The sequence below is a fragment of the Carcharhinus amblyrhynchos genome, chromosome 3, assembly GCF_965287045.1.
Source record: "Carcharhinus amblyrhynchos chromosome 3, sCarAmb.v2.hapA, whole genome shotgun sequence".
NCBI lineage: Eukaryota > Metazoa > Chordata > Chondrichthyes > Carcharhiniformes > Carcharhinidae > Carcharhinus > Carcharhinus amblyrhynchos.
Window position 1 is genome coordinate 110,898,324 of NC_137326.1, and position 17,465 is coordinate 110,915,788.

At 40.0% G+C, this 17,465-nt stretch overlaps 1 protein-coding gene across 8 annotated transcripts in view; it reads right to left on the reverse strand.

Annotated features, from left to right (window-relative positions):
• Positions 1-17,465, reverse strand: part of LOC145341013 (eukaryotic translation initiation factor 4 gamma 1-like) — a 134,707-nt gene that overhangs the window by 74,434 nt on the left and 42,808 nt on the right. For 7 of the 8 annotated variants that reach the window (XM_080185705.1, XM_080185704.1, XM_080185700.1 and 4 more), the window contains one exon: positions 9,404-9,519. In XM_080185705.1, the coding sequence (XP_080041831.1) occupies positions 9,404-9,519 (116 nt within the window). Of the gene's footprint in view, positions 1-9,403; positions 9,520-13,939; positions 14,024-17,465 lie in introns of those variants that run through there. The other variant, XM_080185707.1, reaches the window with a different exon arrangement.

Genomic DNA, 17,465 nt, shown 5'->3' on the forward strand with positions numbered 1-17,465 from the left:
ACAGCACTGTTAGTCCTGGCTACTTAAGTCTTCAGTGTTTAGTGATTCTTAATGGTCCTGCATTCAACTCACTGCTTGAGCTTGCTCCCACACCCTTGCTTCTGCCACCATTACAATTCACAGTTTCCCTTCCTAACTGGTGGACCTCAATGTTTTGCTCGTTTTATAAGTCCTAGGTGCCCTTCTCGGCACTATCGGTAGCGCCATTTCCAGTGCCTTCTTGAAAGTCAACTCAGATTGAGCTAGTTTATTTTGTACAGTTGCATTACTTACATAGCATACCAATCGATCTGCTAACATGTTATTTAAAGCCAGTTGCAATGCTCTGCAATCTGCTTCAACATTGCTATGAAGACTGCAATGGATTCCCCCCAGGGCCTACCCCATCAAGTTAAATTCAAATCTTTACAATGTTGAGGTTTTAGGATGGCAATGTCCCTTTGCAAGCTCGATGAGTTATGTCTGTGTCAGAGCACCCAGGGACATTAAACTTCAGATCAAAATCTTGGTCTGGCAACCATATGCAGTATGTAAAATGACTTTCCTCTTATCAGCTACCCCCCCCTCCCCAATTCCATTAACCTTGAAATAATATTCACGCCATTGTACACACTGCATGTGTGCACAGGCAGAGAGAGACAGACACACACACATACACATACTTTCACAATGTTAACACTTCTTGCTCTAGAATTTACTCTGGCTGTAAAAGCTAGCGCTTCTTGTGCTTGTTTCCCTTTGGGCAAGCAAGTCACATGACCCACCCAGTGTATGCCTATTAAAGGGATCAGCTTCTACACATATTTTGAGGGAGATTAATTTTTACTTTTTTCTGTTTAGGAACATGGAAATTGCCATATGAAAAACGCTCCAGTCCATCTATCATCCAGAAAGTTGCATGATGAAGTAATGGTAGTTGTTCTTGCTTAATCATAGCAATCAAGGAACCAATTTCGCTCACCCACTACCAATCTAAACATGAGACAAGGGAAAAAGCTTTAGAAACCAAAGTTCCTGTCCATCTCAATGCTAAAGTTGCTATTCATATCTCATTACACAGATTCTGACTCAAAATATTAATTTCTTTCAGAAAGTATCCAATTTGCATTTGAAGTAACCTGTACTTTCTGCTTCTGTTGTAGAGTCATGGAGTTTTACAGCCCTTGGAAAGGCCCTTTGACCCACTGTGAGAATGCCAGCCATCAGGCACCAATCTATTCTAACCCCATTTCCCACACTTGGCCCCCAGCCTTGTATGCTATGGCATTTCAAGTGCTCATCTGAATACTTTTTAAATGTTGTGCGAGCTCACACCTCTACCACCCTCTCAGGCAGAGTGTTCCACATTCCCACCACCCTCAGAGACAGGATCTACAGGCATTTAGATGCAAGGACTGATTAGGGACAGTGAGCATGGCTTTAAGAGTGGAAAATCACATCTCTCAAATTTGATAGAGTTTTTTGAAGGGATAACCAAAAAGGTAGATAAGGGCAATGCAGTCGACATTGTCTACATGGACTTCAGCAAGACCTTTGACAAGGTCGTGCATCGTAGATTGTTGCATACAGTTAAATCTCTCAGGATTCAGGATGACGTAGCCAACAGATACAAAACTGGCTTGATGACAGAAGACAGAGGGTAGTTGTAAAGTGTTGTTTTTCAAATTGGAGGCCTGTGACTAGCACTGTGCCTCTAGGATCGGCGCTGGGTCCACTGTTATTTGTCATTTATATTAATGATCTGGGTGAGTATTTAGGAGGCACGGTTAATAAGTTTGCACATTACACCAAGATTGGTGGCATAGTAAAGCTCAAGAATTGCCACAGGATGTTGGTCAATTGGGCCAGTGGTATTTTGGTAGATCCAACCAGGGAAGGACTTACTCGTTAATGATGGGGTGTTGGGGAGAGTTATAGAACAAAGATCTAGGGGGTACAGAGTTTAGAAGAATGAGGGGAGATCTCATTGAGACGTATAAGATGATGAATGGGATGGATAGGATAGAGGTGGAGAGACTCTTCCCGCTTAGAAAGGACAGTAGGACTAGGGGGCACAGACTCAAGATAAAGGGGGGGGGCGGTTTAGAATGGAGTTGAGGAAGAACTTCTTCACTCAAAGGGTGGTGAATCTCCGGAATTCTCTGCCTGTTGAAGTGGTGGAGGCTACCTCGCTAAATATTTTTAAGAAGAGGGTTGATGGGTTTTTGATAAGAGAGGGGATTAAGGGTTATGGGGAGAGGGCGAGAATGTGGAACTGAGCCACGACAGGTCAGCCATGATCTTATTGAATGGCGGGGCAGGCTCGAAGGGCCAGTTGGCCTACTCCTATTTCTTATGTTCTTATGTTCTTATGCTGAAGGCGGCACTCAGCAAGCTTGATCAGGACACTGAACACAGAGTTGGGACATCTTGTCGAAGTTGCACAAAGACATTGATATGGCTATACTTGGAATACTGTGCACAGTTTTGATCACCCTATTATAGAAAGGGTATTAAACTAGGACGAGTTGACGAGAGTTAAAAGGAAAGACTAGATAGACTGGGGCATTGCTCCTCTGGAGCGTAGGAGGCTTAGGGGTGATCTTATACAGTTCTACAAAATAATGAGGGGATAGATCAGATAGATAGTCAACACCTTTTCCCAAAATTAGAGGCATAGGTTTATGATGAGGGGGAAGGGGGTCCAGAGGGGTAATTTTTTCAGAGGACGGTGTGTTTCTGGAGCGAGCTGCCAGAGATAGCAGAAGTGGGTACAATTTTGTCTTTTAAAAAGCATTTAGACAGTTACATGGGTAAATTGGTAGAGGGTGATATGGGCCAAACGTGGGCTATGGGGACTAGCTTAAATGGTTAAAAACTGGGTGGCATGGACAAGTCAGGCTGAAGGGTCTGTTTCTGTGCAAAAAGATTTTGCCTCATCTCCTATAAGTCTCCTATCCCTCAACTTAAATCTATGACCCATGGTTATTGATCCCTCTGCTAAGTGGAAAAGTTTCTTCCTATCCATCCTGTGTATGCCCCTCAATCTTGCACACCCCAATCAGGTCCTCTTCTTGGCCTTCTCTGCTCTAAGAAAATAACCCCAATCTATCTTGATAGCTGAAATGTTCCAGCCCAGGCAACATCCTAGTGAAGCTCCTCTGTACCTTCCCTAGTACAATCACTTCTTTCCTATAGTGTGGCAATCAAAACAGCACACAGTACTCTGAGCTGTGGCCTAACCAGCATTATGCAGCTCCATCATAACCTCTGTATTCTTATATTCAATGCCTCATTTGAGGGCAAGTATTTCACATGCCTTCTTAACCACCTTATCTACCTGTCCTGCTGTCTTCAGAGATCTATGGACATGCACATCAAGGTCCCTCTGATCTACTTCAATTCCAAGGGTTCGACCATTCCTTGTACATGCCCTTGCCTTGTCAGTCCTCCCAAAATGCATTCCCTCACATTTCTCCGAGTTAAATTCCATTTGTCACTCTTCTGCCCATCTAACTAGTCTGGAATTTAAGATGCTGCTCTTCCCTATTTATCACCATCAATTTTTGTCATCTGTGAACTGACTCATCATATTTCCTACATTCAAGTCCACATCATTAAATGTACATTACAAAGGACCCAGCACCGATCCTTGTGGAGCACCACGGACATAGGTTTCCAGTCACAAAAGTAACCTTTGACCATCACCCTCTGCCTCCTAACACTAAGCCAATTTTAGATCTAGTTTGCGAAATTGTCCTGGATCCCATGGCCTCTCTCTTACCTTTTGCATCAGCCTCCCAGGTGGGACATTGTCAAAAGCCTTACTATGGTCCATGTAGACTGCATCAACTGTACTACCTTCATTTACACATCTAGTCAGTCACGTCCTCGAAAAATTCAACCAAATTTGTAAGACGGGATCTCCCATCGACAAAGTTATACTAACCTTGATTAATCCTTGCATTCCCAAGTGAAAATTAATTCTGTCCCTCAATTCTTTTTTTCAATAGTTTCCCTACCACTGAAGTTAAACTTACTAGCATATAATTTCCTGGTTTATCCGTGCTTCCCTTCTTAAATAAATGTGTCCCTTGTTCATCCCATCCTGGAACAGTGCAGGTTCCACACCAACATCCTCAACATTTCCTGGTGGGAACAAACTTTTAGGGGCCAAGTTTGGGACAAAAACTGAGAATTTGAAGTCTAGTTAAGGCTAGGAGATTCTGGTAACTATCAAACAAGAAAATAAATAAGAGTAGGCCATTCAGTCCTTCCAGCCTACTCCAACATTCAATGAGATCATGGCTAATTATCTCCTTCAACACCATTTTCCTGCACTAACTCCATATCTCAATGATTCTAAATATTGAATTCTGCATAAGTCAATCCATCCTTCCCAGGAATTAGCTTGGTGAACTTTTGTTGCACTCCCTGTGCAGCAAATCACTCTCTCTTTAGGTGAGGGGACCAAAACTACACACAATACTCCAGATGTGGACTCACCAAGGCTCAATATAATTGCAGTAAGGTATCTTTACTCAAACCCTCTTGAAATAAAGGTCAACATGCCATTTGCCTTATTAATTGCTTGCTGTACCTGCACGTTAGCTGTAATTGACTCAAACAAGGATACCCAAGTCCCCATGAAGTTCAACACTTCCAGGCCTATCATTTAAGAAATACTCTATTTTTTCTACCAAAGTGAATAACTTCACACGTGCTCCACATTGCATGCCATCTGTTAAATACTTCCCCACAAACTTTGCCTTTCCCAAATGCTCTGAAGTGTCTTTGTATCCTCCCCACATGCGCAAACACAAACAAATTCAATAATTAACACTACCAGAGAAGATATCATAGCTATTAGTGAGCTATAAGCTCATTCAACTGCACCATGAAAACAACTTGCAGATCTAAATGCTAAAATTAACTGCTTGGCAAAATTTAATGTCAGAAGAGCATGTTTCAAACTCAGCCGATCCATGGTTAAGGCTGACACACCTCCACTAGAGCTAAAAAAAAAATAGTTTGTTAACTTCACAATAGCCGATGTGGTTTTACTTGCAACTAGCATTGTGTATAAACCTAAAAATAAATTCATGATTGGTGCACAAGACTGCTGTAGGACAACTATTAAATATAAGCAGTTGATATCCAACAGTTTTAGAAATCCTGAAATGAAGTATCATAAAGGTACAACATACACACACATTTCATGTCAAAGACAAAAGACAAAACAAAATTTGAAAAACATATTTATTCCAAACAGAAACCAGTATTTGTCAGATTTGCTTCATACATCTGTTCCATAACAGATATTTGGCCCATTATATTAATATAGTTCAATACTATTAGACAGACTACATTGGGTCTACATCAGAGTACTGAATTCAAGCATAAACATGAAATCAAACGCCTCATATTTAGGGTGGAACTAGTCTGATGAATTTTCCTTTAGGCCAGTTTTCTTGCTCCTTCCTCGCCTCAAAGATATAATTTTTCATATTGTATGCTTAACTTGACTTATTTTATTAAACATGATTTCAAATGTAGACTCTTAACATTGTGAAGCAGATTAGATAGGTGACACTAAAAATTTGGTTTGTATCTTTGGTAAAAGATGGTATAGTTATGTGTACACTGATGCTAATATACTTCTTTACAGGCCTACAGGATAGCCAATCAACTAATACTTCAACCTGATGTAGCTCAATGATTGATTCATAATATTTTTAACAAGCATAAGAACATTCCATCCATCTCCTGTCCTGCTCTTCTTGTATCAAACCACTTCAATGACAATTTATATGTTGGAAAACTTCAAGATCACCCCAGGCAAAAAAACTGAAGCTAGTAGAATGGAGATTCAACACTGACAAGAGATTGGAGGCAGAATATATATAATTCAGGTATACAATACACATGTTTTAGTGGTAACAAGAGATCTGTGCAAAAAGCAAGATTGGGTACTAATTATTTCTGGATACAAGGAGTTTAGGAAAAGATAAGAATGAAAGGAAAGAGAGGGTGCGATAGTAGTATTGATTAAAGAGAATGTTGCAGTACTGGAGGCCACATCTCCTGGACAGTCAAGGACCAAATCTATATGGTTAGAGGAATAGAGATACACTATACTACGAGATTAATTCCACAGTTCCCCAACTGGTGGGGAAGATTTACCACAAATTCATAGTGAAATCAGCAAGGTGCAAGGAGTAGTGAGAACAGGAGACTTTATCACAATATAGTCTGGGGTAGTAAAAATGTACTGCGATAGTAATAGCATAAAGGGTAGAGAGGAAGAATTATTTCTGAAGTGCGGTCAGCAGAATTTTCTTGATTAGTACATTTCCAACAAAGGAGCATTGCGTGCAGTTGGGGAACATTAAGACAACAGTGACATAGGATAGGATTTAGATTATCTATGGAAAAGGAAAAAAGCTATCTGGAGTAAAAAAACTGGATGACTAATTTCAGTAAATTGGCCTATTCTGGATGAATTGGAATGAAAGGTTAACAGGCAGAACACCATGGGCTGCCTTAAAGAACAGAGAACTAGACGCAGTCAACATAAGCTCCTGCAAGGAGGTCAAGGTTCCCAGGATGATGGGAGAGATAGAAAATAAAGAGGAAGCAGAAAAGAGATGCATATGGGTTCCGACTGGCTTGAAACTCTAACACTTTCTCTCTCCACACCTCTGAGCATTTCTAGCATTTTTTTATTCCAGATTTTCCAGGTCTACAAAATTCAGCTTACCGTTGTATGTGACAAATGTCAGGTTGATTGTACAAATGACAACCAGGCTCAAAAGGAAAATTCAAAGAGGAAATGAAAAAGGAATAAAAGAAACAAAGAGAATATGAAAAAGGACTGGCTGTTAATATGAAAAGGATTTCAAAAGTGTTCTGTGAGCAGGTAAAAAAGTATTAGGAACAGGGAGTGACCTGATTTAGGGACCAAAAAGGAGATGATGTGCATGGACAGCAGAGAGCATGACTGAGGTACTAAAGAGTACTCTGCATCCACCTCTACCATGGGTGAAGATGCTTCCAACTTCAATAAAAGAGATGGTAAATGAGGTACAAGATTTGCTAAAGATTAATAAAGCAGGTTTATTAGAAAGTTGGCTGCAATAAAGTTGATATATCACTGGCACCGGACAGAATGCACCCAAGGACAGAGAAAGGATCAGGGGTGAAAATTGCAGGAGGGAATTTTAAAATTGCCCATAAGCTTCCAATCTCTTTAGATATAGGGTGGTACAAGACAACTGGAGAATGGCAACCGTTACACCGTTGTTCAAAAAAGGGTTACAAAGATAAACCCAGCAACTAGAAGGAGGTCAAGAATTATTCAGCCAACAGATTCTTAGCTATCCAGTCATTGAGATATTTCACTTCTCTTACTCATGAACATCCTCAGGAAATACACACTCTCCTTAGCATATAGGGAAGGTTATAAGACCTGACAACATCCTAGTTGTCGTACTGAAGACCTGTGCTCCAGAACTAGCCATGCCCCTAGCTAGACTGGACCAGTGCAGCTACAATAACATCAATCCAATAATATTAAAAAATCATTCACCTATCCACAATCTTATCAAATGGCAGATAAGATTTGAGGGGCCAAATGACCTACTCTAGCTGTTCAATTGTACACTTGTATGCAGGCAAATAGGTTACTGCCACCAACAGGAAAAATGTTAATACAAGGACCCAAATTCAGATTTGTACCAAAAGACCAGAAGAACTTTCTTCACAGGTTTATTAGAATATGGGATGCTTTGCCACCACTGAAAGTCAATTACTATATTCAAAAGGGAATTTCAAAACACTCATGGCAAAATATCAAGAGTAAATGGAATCAGTTTGGAGCTCATTATCAACACAAGCACAGCAGACCAGACCAAACAGTCTCTGGTTCAGAAATGGCTTCCACTTCACACAGCATTAAATAACTCATTTTTGAATCTTGCCCAACCGGGAACACAATTGGAAGAATCAAAATCATGGTCTCGAGCCCCACTGCAGGAATTGAGCATGTTTTAAGCTGATACTGCTCCACAGTACTACACTGATTTGAGCGAGTATTGCATAAGCAGAGGTGTCAGCTTTCAGATGAAATATTGAGCTGAAATCCTGTCTGTCTGCATAAGTAGGTGGACAAGAATTCATGGCACTAGTCAACTTGTAGTAGAAACCAACATTATACAGAACTAGAAAAAATAAATCCAGCATTTGCTAGGAAATATAGTTGTATAATCGCATGAAGAATTGCATTGGTGCATGAAGGAGAGAGATTTGTAGCAGGGACAAGAAATGCCGAGGGTTCCGAAACACCAAAAATCACTTCTGCTCCCCTATTAATCTCGCAAAGAAGATAATTCGCAGTCAATCCAACCATAACTTAAGGAATTGCTGCATTTGTGCTATTATTAGTTTTTAAATGATGTAGATCTGTGTTCCTGCAATGTTGCATAACATCTCCAGCCCTGAAAGGGATCAACAGTCTTATCCCTGAAAAAGATAAATTACTCCTAGGTGCATTTTAATTTCCTACTTTTTCTGCCTTTCCTCTATCAACTCAATCTCTGTCTAATTTTACAGAAATTTACCCCATTTTCTTCTCTGGGGTTTCCTTTTATTTTTAATCATCTCCAAATTGGTTAGAGATAAACTATTGGTTCCAGTGATAAGGACATCACAGATGCTCCAGTGACTTTACCACATCATTAACTTGTATTTCCAGCAAAAGTGAGGTGCAAAGAATGAAAGGGTGAAGCAAAAATCCAACTTGTAACATGCCACAAGATGCACTGCTCTAGTTGATTCAGAGCCATTAAACTGACCAGTTGTCATGAAATTATGTATAAACTGGCTACATCTTTGCCTGGGTTAGTGATGATACTTCAGCTCTTTGGGAAATCCTGAGGACAATATAAAGTTCTTTCCAAATAAGTAAAGCTGCTAAGTGTTAAACTAGAGCAACTATTATTTGAATTCAAAACTGTGAATTATTACATCAAAGATTATATAAAATCAGTTAATACTTCTGCTAACAATAATACTTCAAGTGCTAAATGCTTGAGGGCCTTTTCCGGACTTAAAAAATGAAGCGCCTTTACATAGTAAGACAAAGGTCAAACAAAACTGGTACTGTACATTACTCTACAAGGCAACACAGTGGAGTACTCACACTTAGTATCCAACATGTTCGTGTATAACGGCAGTCAATTTCAAAGAAATGTAGCAAAAATGCTTAATTTCCATTCCAAACATCGCATTGAAAATTTAAGTTTGCATAAACTACTTTTGTCGGTAAATTCAATACCTGTAAATCAGACTTCATTCATGATATGAATCTGTAATTGCCCACCAAAAGAACAGGTGATTTAGAATCGTAATTTAGCAGCAGACCTACCTGTTTACGTTCTCTTTTTGGAGGCATTTGTGGCTGTGTTGGATTTATCATAACAGTGGCAGATGCCACTGGTGTAGAATACGGTTGCACTCCTTGTGTTGCTGGATAATAGGTTCCTGAAGAGACAAAATTTCAACAATATTAAGGGCAAATTGTCTGCTGTTGCAAGGTTAACCTCTGATGGTTGCTTTTAAGAACTGCTACTTCATCTCATTAACTTTACGTAGATGACCAAATGAAAGCAAATGCAAGTATTCTCCCCACTCCTCTTACCAAGTCATGCAATTAGGTCTATTTCCCAAATATAATGTCTCAATCTTCAAAACATACACTTTCCTAAATTTGCACCTCCTCCAAATCCAAAGAGGATCCAATCTCCATGCCCTTACTTTCTTTGAGCACTCACTGTTCTCTGACATGCAATTTTTTTTTAGAGCAAATCTTCACACCTCTATTGTGTTTTATCCTTTGGGAAATAGTGGTGGGGAATAGAAGGATTTCAAAGCTGATTATCATCCTGTTGAATGCTCTTTCCATGGCAAGTTCTGATGCTGGACTCGAACATAATCACAATAGAAGAAATGCCCTAATTCACTACTATGTCCAGGGAAGTACGCCAGAAATTATACCATCAGTTTTCAGTTAGCAATATATTTGGAATTATATTATCCACAGGAGACAAATAATTGTTAGAACTGACACATCAAGTTTTTTTTTAAAAATCTGCATTTTGGACAAGCCTCCCCCTTCGTAGCTCCTATATGCAGATGCTGAATTTATCTGTCTGCATCAATAGTATGTTATAGTATGGGCACAAGCAAACACTTCACCATTAGCTTTCTTGTCTCACCCAAGGCTTCGATTGCTTGTATTTCACACTATTACTGGGCACCCTCCAGCACACAACTAAAATGGTGACTTGCACGTGACTATCAATGGCACATGATTCCACAAATATCTTAAAACAGGAAGCTACCAACATCAAATGGTGATTAGGACAGAGAAAACATGACCATTGACCATTTTCATCGTCATAACTCAGGATACCAAGTCTGTAGTACACTCAGTAGTTGATTAATTAACACCTTCAGATTATGGACACAATCCAGGCCCTCGATCTGCAATCGCATATTTAGTGAATGGGATAACACAGCCATTTTAAGTGAACTCATCCTAACCAGTTGCTAATTTAGTTTTTACATTTGAACACACCAATGGCCTAATTTTGATCTGTTACATTCATCAAAACAAGTTGCACATGAATAACAAAATCCACCTCCAAATGATAAGCATTTTTAAATACAAACTAATATTTAATGATTTTGTAGTAGAATTTAGCTCCTAGTGCTTGGGAACATGCCAGCTGGAGATTTTTCAGGGTGTAAATAGTAGAATAGATAAGGGTGAGCCATTGGATGTGATGTAATTGGATTTTCAGAAAGCCTTTGATAAAGTCCTTAATCAGAGGGTAGAACAAGAGAACAGTAAAACACTACAGCACAGAAACATGCCTTTTGGCCTGTCCTGGCTGTGCCAAAATCATTTTTCTGCCTAGTCCCACTGACCTGCACCTGGACCATATCCCTCCAAACCCCTCTCATTCATGTACCTGTCCAAGTTTTTCTTAAGTATTACAAGTGAGCCCACATTTACCACTTTATCTGACTGCTCATTCCATACTCCCACCCCTTCACCTTCACCCCTTTGTCCTCTAGTTTTTCTTTTAATCCCACCACCCCCCAAGCCTCAGTGGAAAAAGCCTGCTTGCATTCACTCTATCTATAGCCATCATAATTTTTATACACCTATCAAATCTCCCCTCATTCTTCGACATTCCAGGGAATAAAGTCCTAACCTGTTCAACCTTTCTCTGTAACTCAGTTTCTCAAGTCCCGGCAACATCCTTGTAAACCTTCTCTGCACTCTTTCAACCTCATTAATATCCTTCCTGTAATTAGGTGACCAAAACTGCATACAATACTCTAAATTCGGCTTCACCAATGCCTTATACAACCTCACCATAACATTCCAACTCTTACACTCAATACTTTAAAGGCCGATGTTCCAAAAGCACTCTTTATGACCCTATCTACCTGTAACGCCACTTTTAAAAGGAATTATGTATCTGTACCCCCAGATCCCTCTGTTCTACTACTGTCTTTAGTGTCCTAATATGCAAAATTAAAGCACATGGGATTGGGGGCAATATATTGTCAAAGATTGAGAAATAGATAGCAGAAATGAAACAAGAATAGGAATAAGTGGGTCCTTTTTTTGGAGTAGCAGGCAGTGACTAGTGAGTTCCCGCAGAGCTCAGTACTTGGGCTCAGTTATTCATAACACATATCAATAATTTGGATGAGGGAATCAAAAGCAATAGTTCCAAGTTTGCTGGCGACACAAAACTTGGAGGGGAGGATGTTAAGAGGCTTCAAGGTGATTTAGACAAGTTGAGTGAGTGGCCAAATACATGACAAATGCACTATAATGTGGCTCAATGTGAAGTTATCCATTACGGACGGAGAAACATAATGACGGAGTATTATTCAAACGGTGGTAAGATTGGGAAACGTTAATGTACCAAGGGACTTGGGTGTCCTTGTACACCAGTTACTGAAAGCAAGCATGCAGATACAGCAAGCAGTTAGGAAGGAAAAGCATGTATTCATTGCAAGTGGATTTGAGTACAGTAGCAGCTGTACAGGGCCTTGGTGACACCACACATTTTGTGTGTGCATTTTTATCTCCATATCCAAGAACTTGCCATAAAGAATGTGCAGCAAAGGTTCAGACTGATTCCTGATATGGCAGGATTGTTATACAAGGAGAGATCAGGTCGACTGGGCCTGTATTCACAAGAATTCAGAAGAATGAAAGGTGATCTAATTGAAATGTATAAAATTCTGATGGGGCTAGTCAGACTGGATGTAATGTTGTTGTTTTCTTTGGCCTTTGGGGGGGGGGAGGAAGAGAGAAAGAGGAGAGAGAGAGTGAAGAGGAGGAGGAGGAGGAGGAGGAGGAGGAGGAGGAGGAGGAGGAGGAGGAGGAGGAGGAGAAGAAGAGAGGTAGGGTCCTACAACAAGGGGTCACAGTCTCACGATACGGAGTAGGCCATTTGACCAGAGGAGAAATGTCTTCAATCAAGACAGTGGCAAACCTATGGAATTGTCTATCACAGAAGACTGTAGAGACCAAGTCACTGAATATATTTAAGAAAAGAAACAGATTTCTAGACTCTTAACAGTGTCAAGCAGTAAGAGAGTGGGGTTGAGATAGTGGATCAGCCATTGAATCGAATCCTTACAATGCAGGAGGCCATTCAGCCCACTGAACAATCACACCCAAGTGCTATCCCTGTAATACCACATATTTACCTTGCTAATTCCTCTGACACTGAGGGGCTATTTAAGATGACCAATCCACTTAACTCACACATCTTTGGACTGTGGGAGAAAACTGGAGTACCCAGAGGAAACTTACGCGAACACAAAACCGCGCAGGCACGGGGAGAATGTGCAAACCCCATATAGTCACTGTAGGCCAGGACTGAACCTGAATCCCGGGCACTGAGGTAGCAGTGCTAACCACTGTGCCACTCAATGACCATAATGAACAGTGGAGCAGGTTTGAAGAGCTGAATGGCCTATTCCTGTTCCTATTTTCTAGGTTTCTATGAAACTCCAATTCAGTATTCTGTTAATTTGAAACCGTTATCTCAGCCATAATGACAATTTCATTAAGATCTTTTATATATGTAGAAGCATACAAGGTTTTAGAAGTTGAATGATCTCATTTAATGTTTAAAAGCTCAGTATATATAGCATACATGTATACAGACAAAAGTTGTAACTCTCAAGGCTACCTATTCATGAATTAAAAAAGAGTCCAATCCAAACGGATGGACACCTGCTCCATCTCAATAGGTCTGACAAAGCAAGTCTAACCATAAATAAACAATCTTTGTATCAGAAACTCTTATATCAGGTTATTATAAAAATTCAAACAAAATTACAAAGTTGTGCCTGAATTAGGTTTGGTAGACATTTGAAGTCAGAAATAAAGTGACATTTGCATGTTTTATGTTTGAAACCAATACCTGAAGCACAAACTGTGAATGCCTGGACTCATTTTGTCCATTAAATACTACAAAATGTGAAGCAAAAGCATACTTCAAATGCAGTCACAGAACCGGCACTAGCCAATTACACATATCCAGTAAAAATAATCTAAGCAAGAAATCATTAGTGTGAAGCACAAACAAGTTAAAAGTAAGATGACTCAAAACTGACACAAAAGCTGAAACTTTATTACCAGTCAGCTACATTCAAGTACAATTTACTATTGGTACTTGCAAACCACCTTAATATAAACATTAAACAAATATTTTAAAAATGAACATGGGGTCTTCCTGTTTCTAAACAATAAAACATTTTAACCTTGTAAAATATGCACTTGAATGCAAGGATACTGTTTGAGCAAAATGTCAAAGAGCGCTGTACAATATTTATTAACAATGTCAACAATTCATTAACTTACCTTGCATAAAATGTACAACTCAATTATTTTCCTTTCACTGAACTTTTGTTTTTAATACTGTCTAGCGGCTGTTGAAACATGGACTCAGATGATTGCAATGTTGACTCCAAAGAGCACAAGCTATATATAGATACGTCAACAGCATGAACAGGCAAGAAATAAAAACAAGTTCAACAGAAGACCCATTTCAGACCAACTAATTTTGCATTGGATGTATTCATCCCTCAAATTAACTCAAGCAGATGTACTTAGATTCATTAGCTTTCTTCAACGTGGAAAGTATTTGTGTAGAGTATAAAGTCCAAATCACTTCAAAAGCCCTCATTAAAATTTAACTAGAGTCCAGCAGTGCACTAGTCACGCAAGTCGACGTACAGGATAGGGGAAAAAAAGAGTCAGCATGTAAAAACTAAATGCACTTCTGTTCAGTATGATTTTGTCCTTGAAGCAAGTTTGCAAATCTAGTACATTGAGAAACAAATGAAAAAAGATAGAAAACAGTCTGCTAAGAAAACATTTTGTATTTAAAACACTGGATGAAATTTCAAGAGTCACAAGGAAAATATTAACCAAGTTAAAGACAATTCAGAAAGTATGTGATTTTTAAAAACGTGATTTTTCAATTTATCAGCAAAACCTGAGGTCTTACAGAACGAAGAAAAGAAAGAGGTACATTAACGGCCAGCTCTTTGGTGGACAGAGGTCAATTGTTGAGATTTAAGATTTTATTTTTATACGATTGTACCATAATTTACATAAACAGGTCTTTTCTAAATGGCAGGCAGTGACTGGTGGGGTACTGCAGCGCTGGGACCCCAGCTATTCACTATTATGTACATGAAATTAAATGTAGTATCTCCAAATTTGCAGGTGACACAAAGCTGGAGGGAGGGTGAGCTGTGAGGGGGATGCAGAGTTCCTTTAGCGTGATTTGGACAGGGTGGGTGAGTGAGCAAATGACTGGCATGATAACTTAGACAAAGGTGAGGTTACCCACTTTGGTAGCAAAAACAAAAAAGATCATTACTTGAACAGTAATAATTTGGAGACAGGAATATAGGATGAGACCTGGATGTTTTTGAACACACACCAGTTGCTGAAAGCATGCCGGTGTAGCGGGCAGTAAAAAGGCAAATGGTAAGTTGGCCTTCACAACAAGAGGATTTTACTAGTGAAGGATGTCTTGATGCAATTACATTTGAGGCCACAGCTAAATTATCATTTACATTTTAGAATAGGATAGAATAGAATCCATTGAATCCCCTACAGAGCAGGAGGAGGCAATTCGGCCATCAAGCCTGCACAGACCACAATCCCATTCAGGCCCTATTCCCATAACCTCTCATATTTACCCTGCTAACCCACTTGACACTAGGATCAATTTAGCATGGTCAATCTAACCCTGTGGGGGGAAAACTGGAGTACCCGGAGGAAACCCACGCAGACACATGAAAAACGTGCAGACTCCACACACACTGACTCAAGCTGGGTCCCTGGCACTGAGGCAGCAGTGCTAACCACTGTGACTGTATGAGAAAAAAATGTTCTTGCTCTAAAAGATGTGCAGACGAGGTTTACCAGATTGATTATAGTTCAAAAGAATGAGGGGGATCTCAAAGAAACCTATAAAATTCCAACAGGACTAGATAGCCTGAACTAGGGGTCACACTCTGGGATATAGGGTAGAATGTTTAGGACAGAGGTAAAGAGAAATTATTCACCCAGAAAGTGGTCAGCCTATGGAATTCGCTACCACAGAAAGTAAAGGCCAAAACATTGAATGTTTTCAAGAAGCAGTTAGCTATATTCCCTTGAGGTGAAGTGGATCAAGTTATTGAGTTGGATCAGCCATGATCATAATGAGTGGCCAAATGACTTCCTTCTGCTCCTATTTTCTATGTCTATGTTGGTTTACAAAAATCCTGATTTCAATCATTTTGACAGCAAAGTCTGTTCAGAGGCTTTTAGAATTCTTGCTTCATGATCTCTACTTGTGTTTAAAGTTTTGCTATTATCCCAATTAACAACTGTTTTGCTCACAAAAGCCATCAAGAATACACCTAGAAATGAGGTGAGGTTTTTCTGCTTTTGCCAGTCTTAAGAGATGAATCCAAGTTGATCCTTCCTTGCAGGAAAATTTTGCATCCCTAAAGAAAAAGGGAAACTCATGCACCCAAACAAACAAGTCTGCATCTCAGCACAAGATCACATTCTAACAGCAAGCAGCACATTTTACTTTGGTGTATCTATTTCTACCTAGCAGAGGCTAAACGGCAACACCTCACGCTTTCCCTGATCCATGATTCTATCATTGATCATAGCTTCCACTTCCTCTGGAGATCTTCCTTGCACAACCTGTAATTGCATAGTACCTCAACCTTAGAATCGTGACCTTATTCTAAAAATCCAAACAGGAATGCCTTGATCCTCACATCGCTTCAGCTTGTTCCTACCTCCATTGAACTGATTTCTTTCCATGATTCAGTTTCTTCCCATCAAAATCAATGATTCTTCCAATACCCTCCATCAAACAATTTCCTGGTCTTAAATTATAAAATGGCTTCAATGATGCAGCTAAGTTAGGTACAAATTTATCATAATTTACTAATCCCAGAAAGGACTCAACTGCATCTCATTCGTTGAATGTGGTGCTTCTAAAGTAGCGTCTATTTTTTGTAAAGTTACTTTAAGTAGGCCTTTACTATGAACGTGACCCAAATATTGGGTTAGTGTCTGGTAAAAGGTCACATTTTTCTTTATTTACATGAAGACCATGTGAAGACATTCTAATGTTGTTTCTAAATTATTCAAGTGCTTTTATTCACTGGAACTTGTAATTAGAATGTCACCCTGATAACATTGTACATCAGCGGCCACTTAAAATCTGATCCATTCATCTTTGGTTTCGTTATTTCTATGCAGCTATCAGATTTAGAGGCATGCTCCCCACGGATGCGCCAGGACAGGAGAATGCCCTTCGGCATGGTGGTGACCCGCTTGGCGTGAACAGCGCACAGGTAAAGAGCCCCACCAGGTAAGCCTCACTGGCCTCTTGCAGGGCCATAAAGACCAAGCTCTGGAAGCACAAGTCAGTCTTGAAATCTTGGGTGATCTCCCGCACCAGGCTTTGGAAAGGCAGTTTGCAAATCAACAGCTCAGCGGACTTCTGGGCAGATCTCCCGCAGGGCCACAGTGCCAGGGTTGTAGCAGTGAGGCTTCTTCACGCCTCCAGTCACCAGGGCGCTCTTGCAAGCCACCTGCTTGTGGGGGGCTTTGCCCCCGGTGGAGTTGCGGGCAGTTTGTTTAGTCCTGGCCATTTCCCTTCACTGTCTTGCCACGATTCTGTCGGTGTTCCATTCATCTTTGGGATAGGGCTGGTGCAGACGATATTCAAAAAAGTGATCTTTTATAACAAAATAACCCTTACAAGTAACAATGGTAAGCGATGGTTACAATTCTGCGGCCACATGCTGGTGGAAGATCAATCTTGCTGCATTCCTGCCCACTTGATAACCCAGCAAACAAA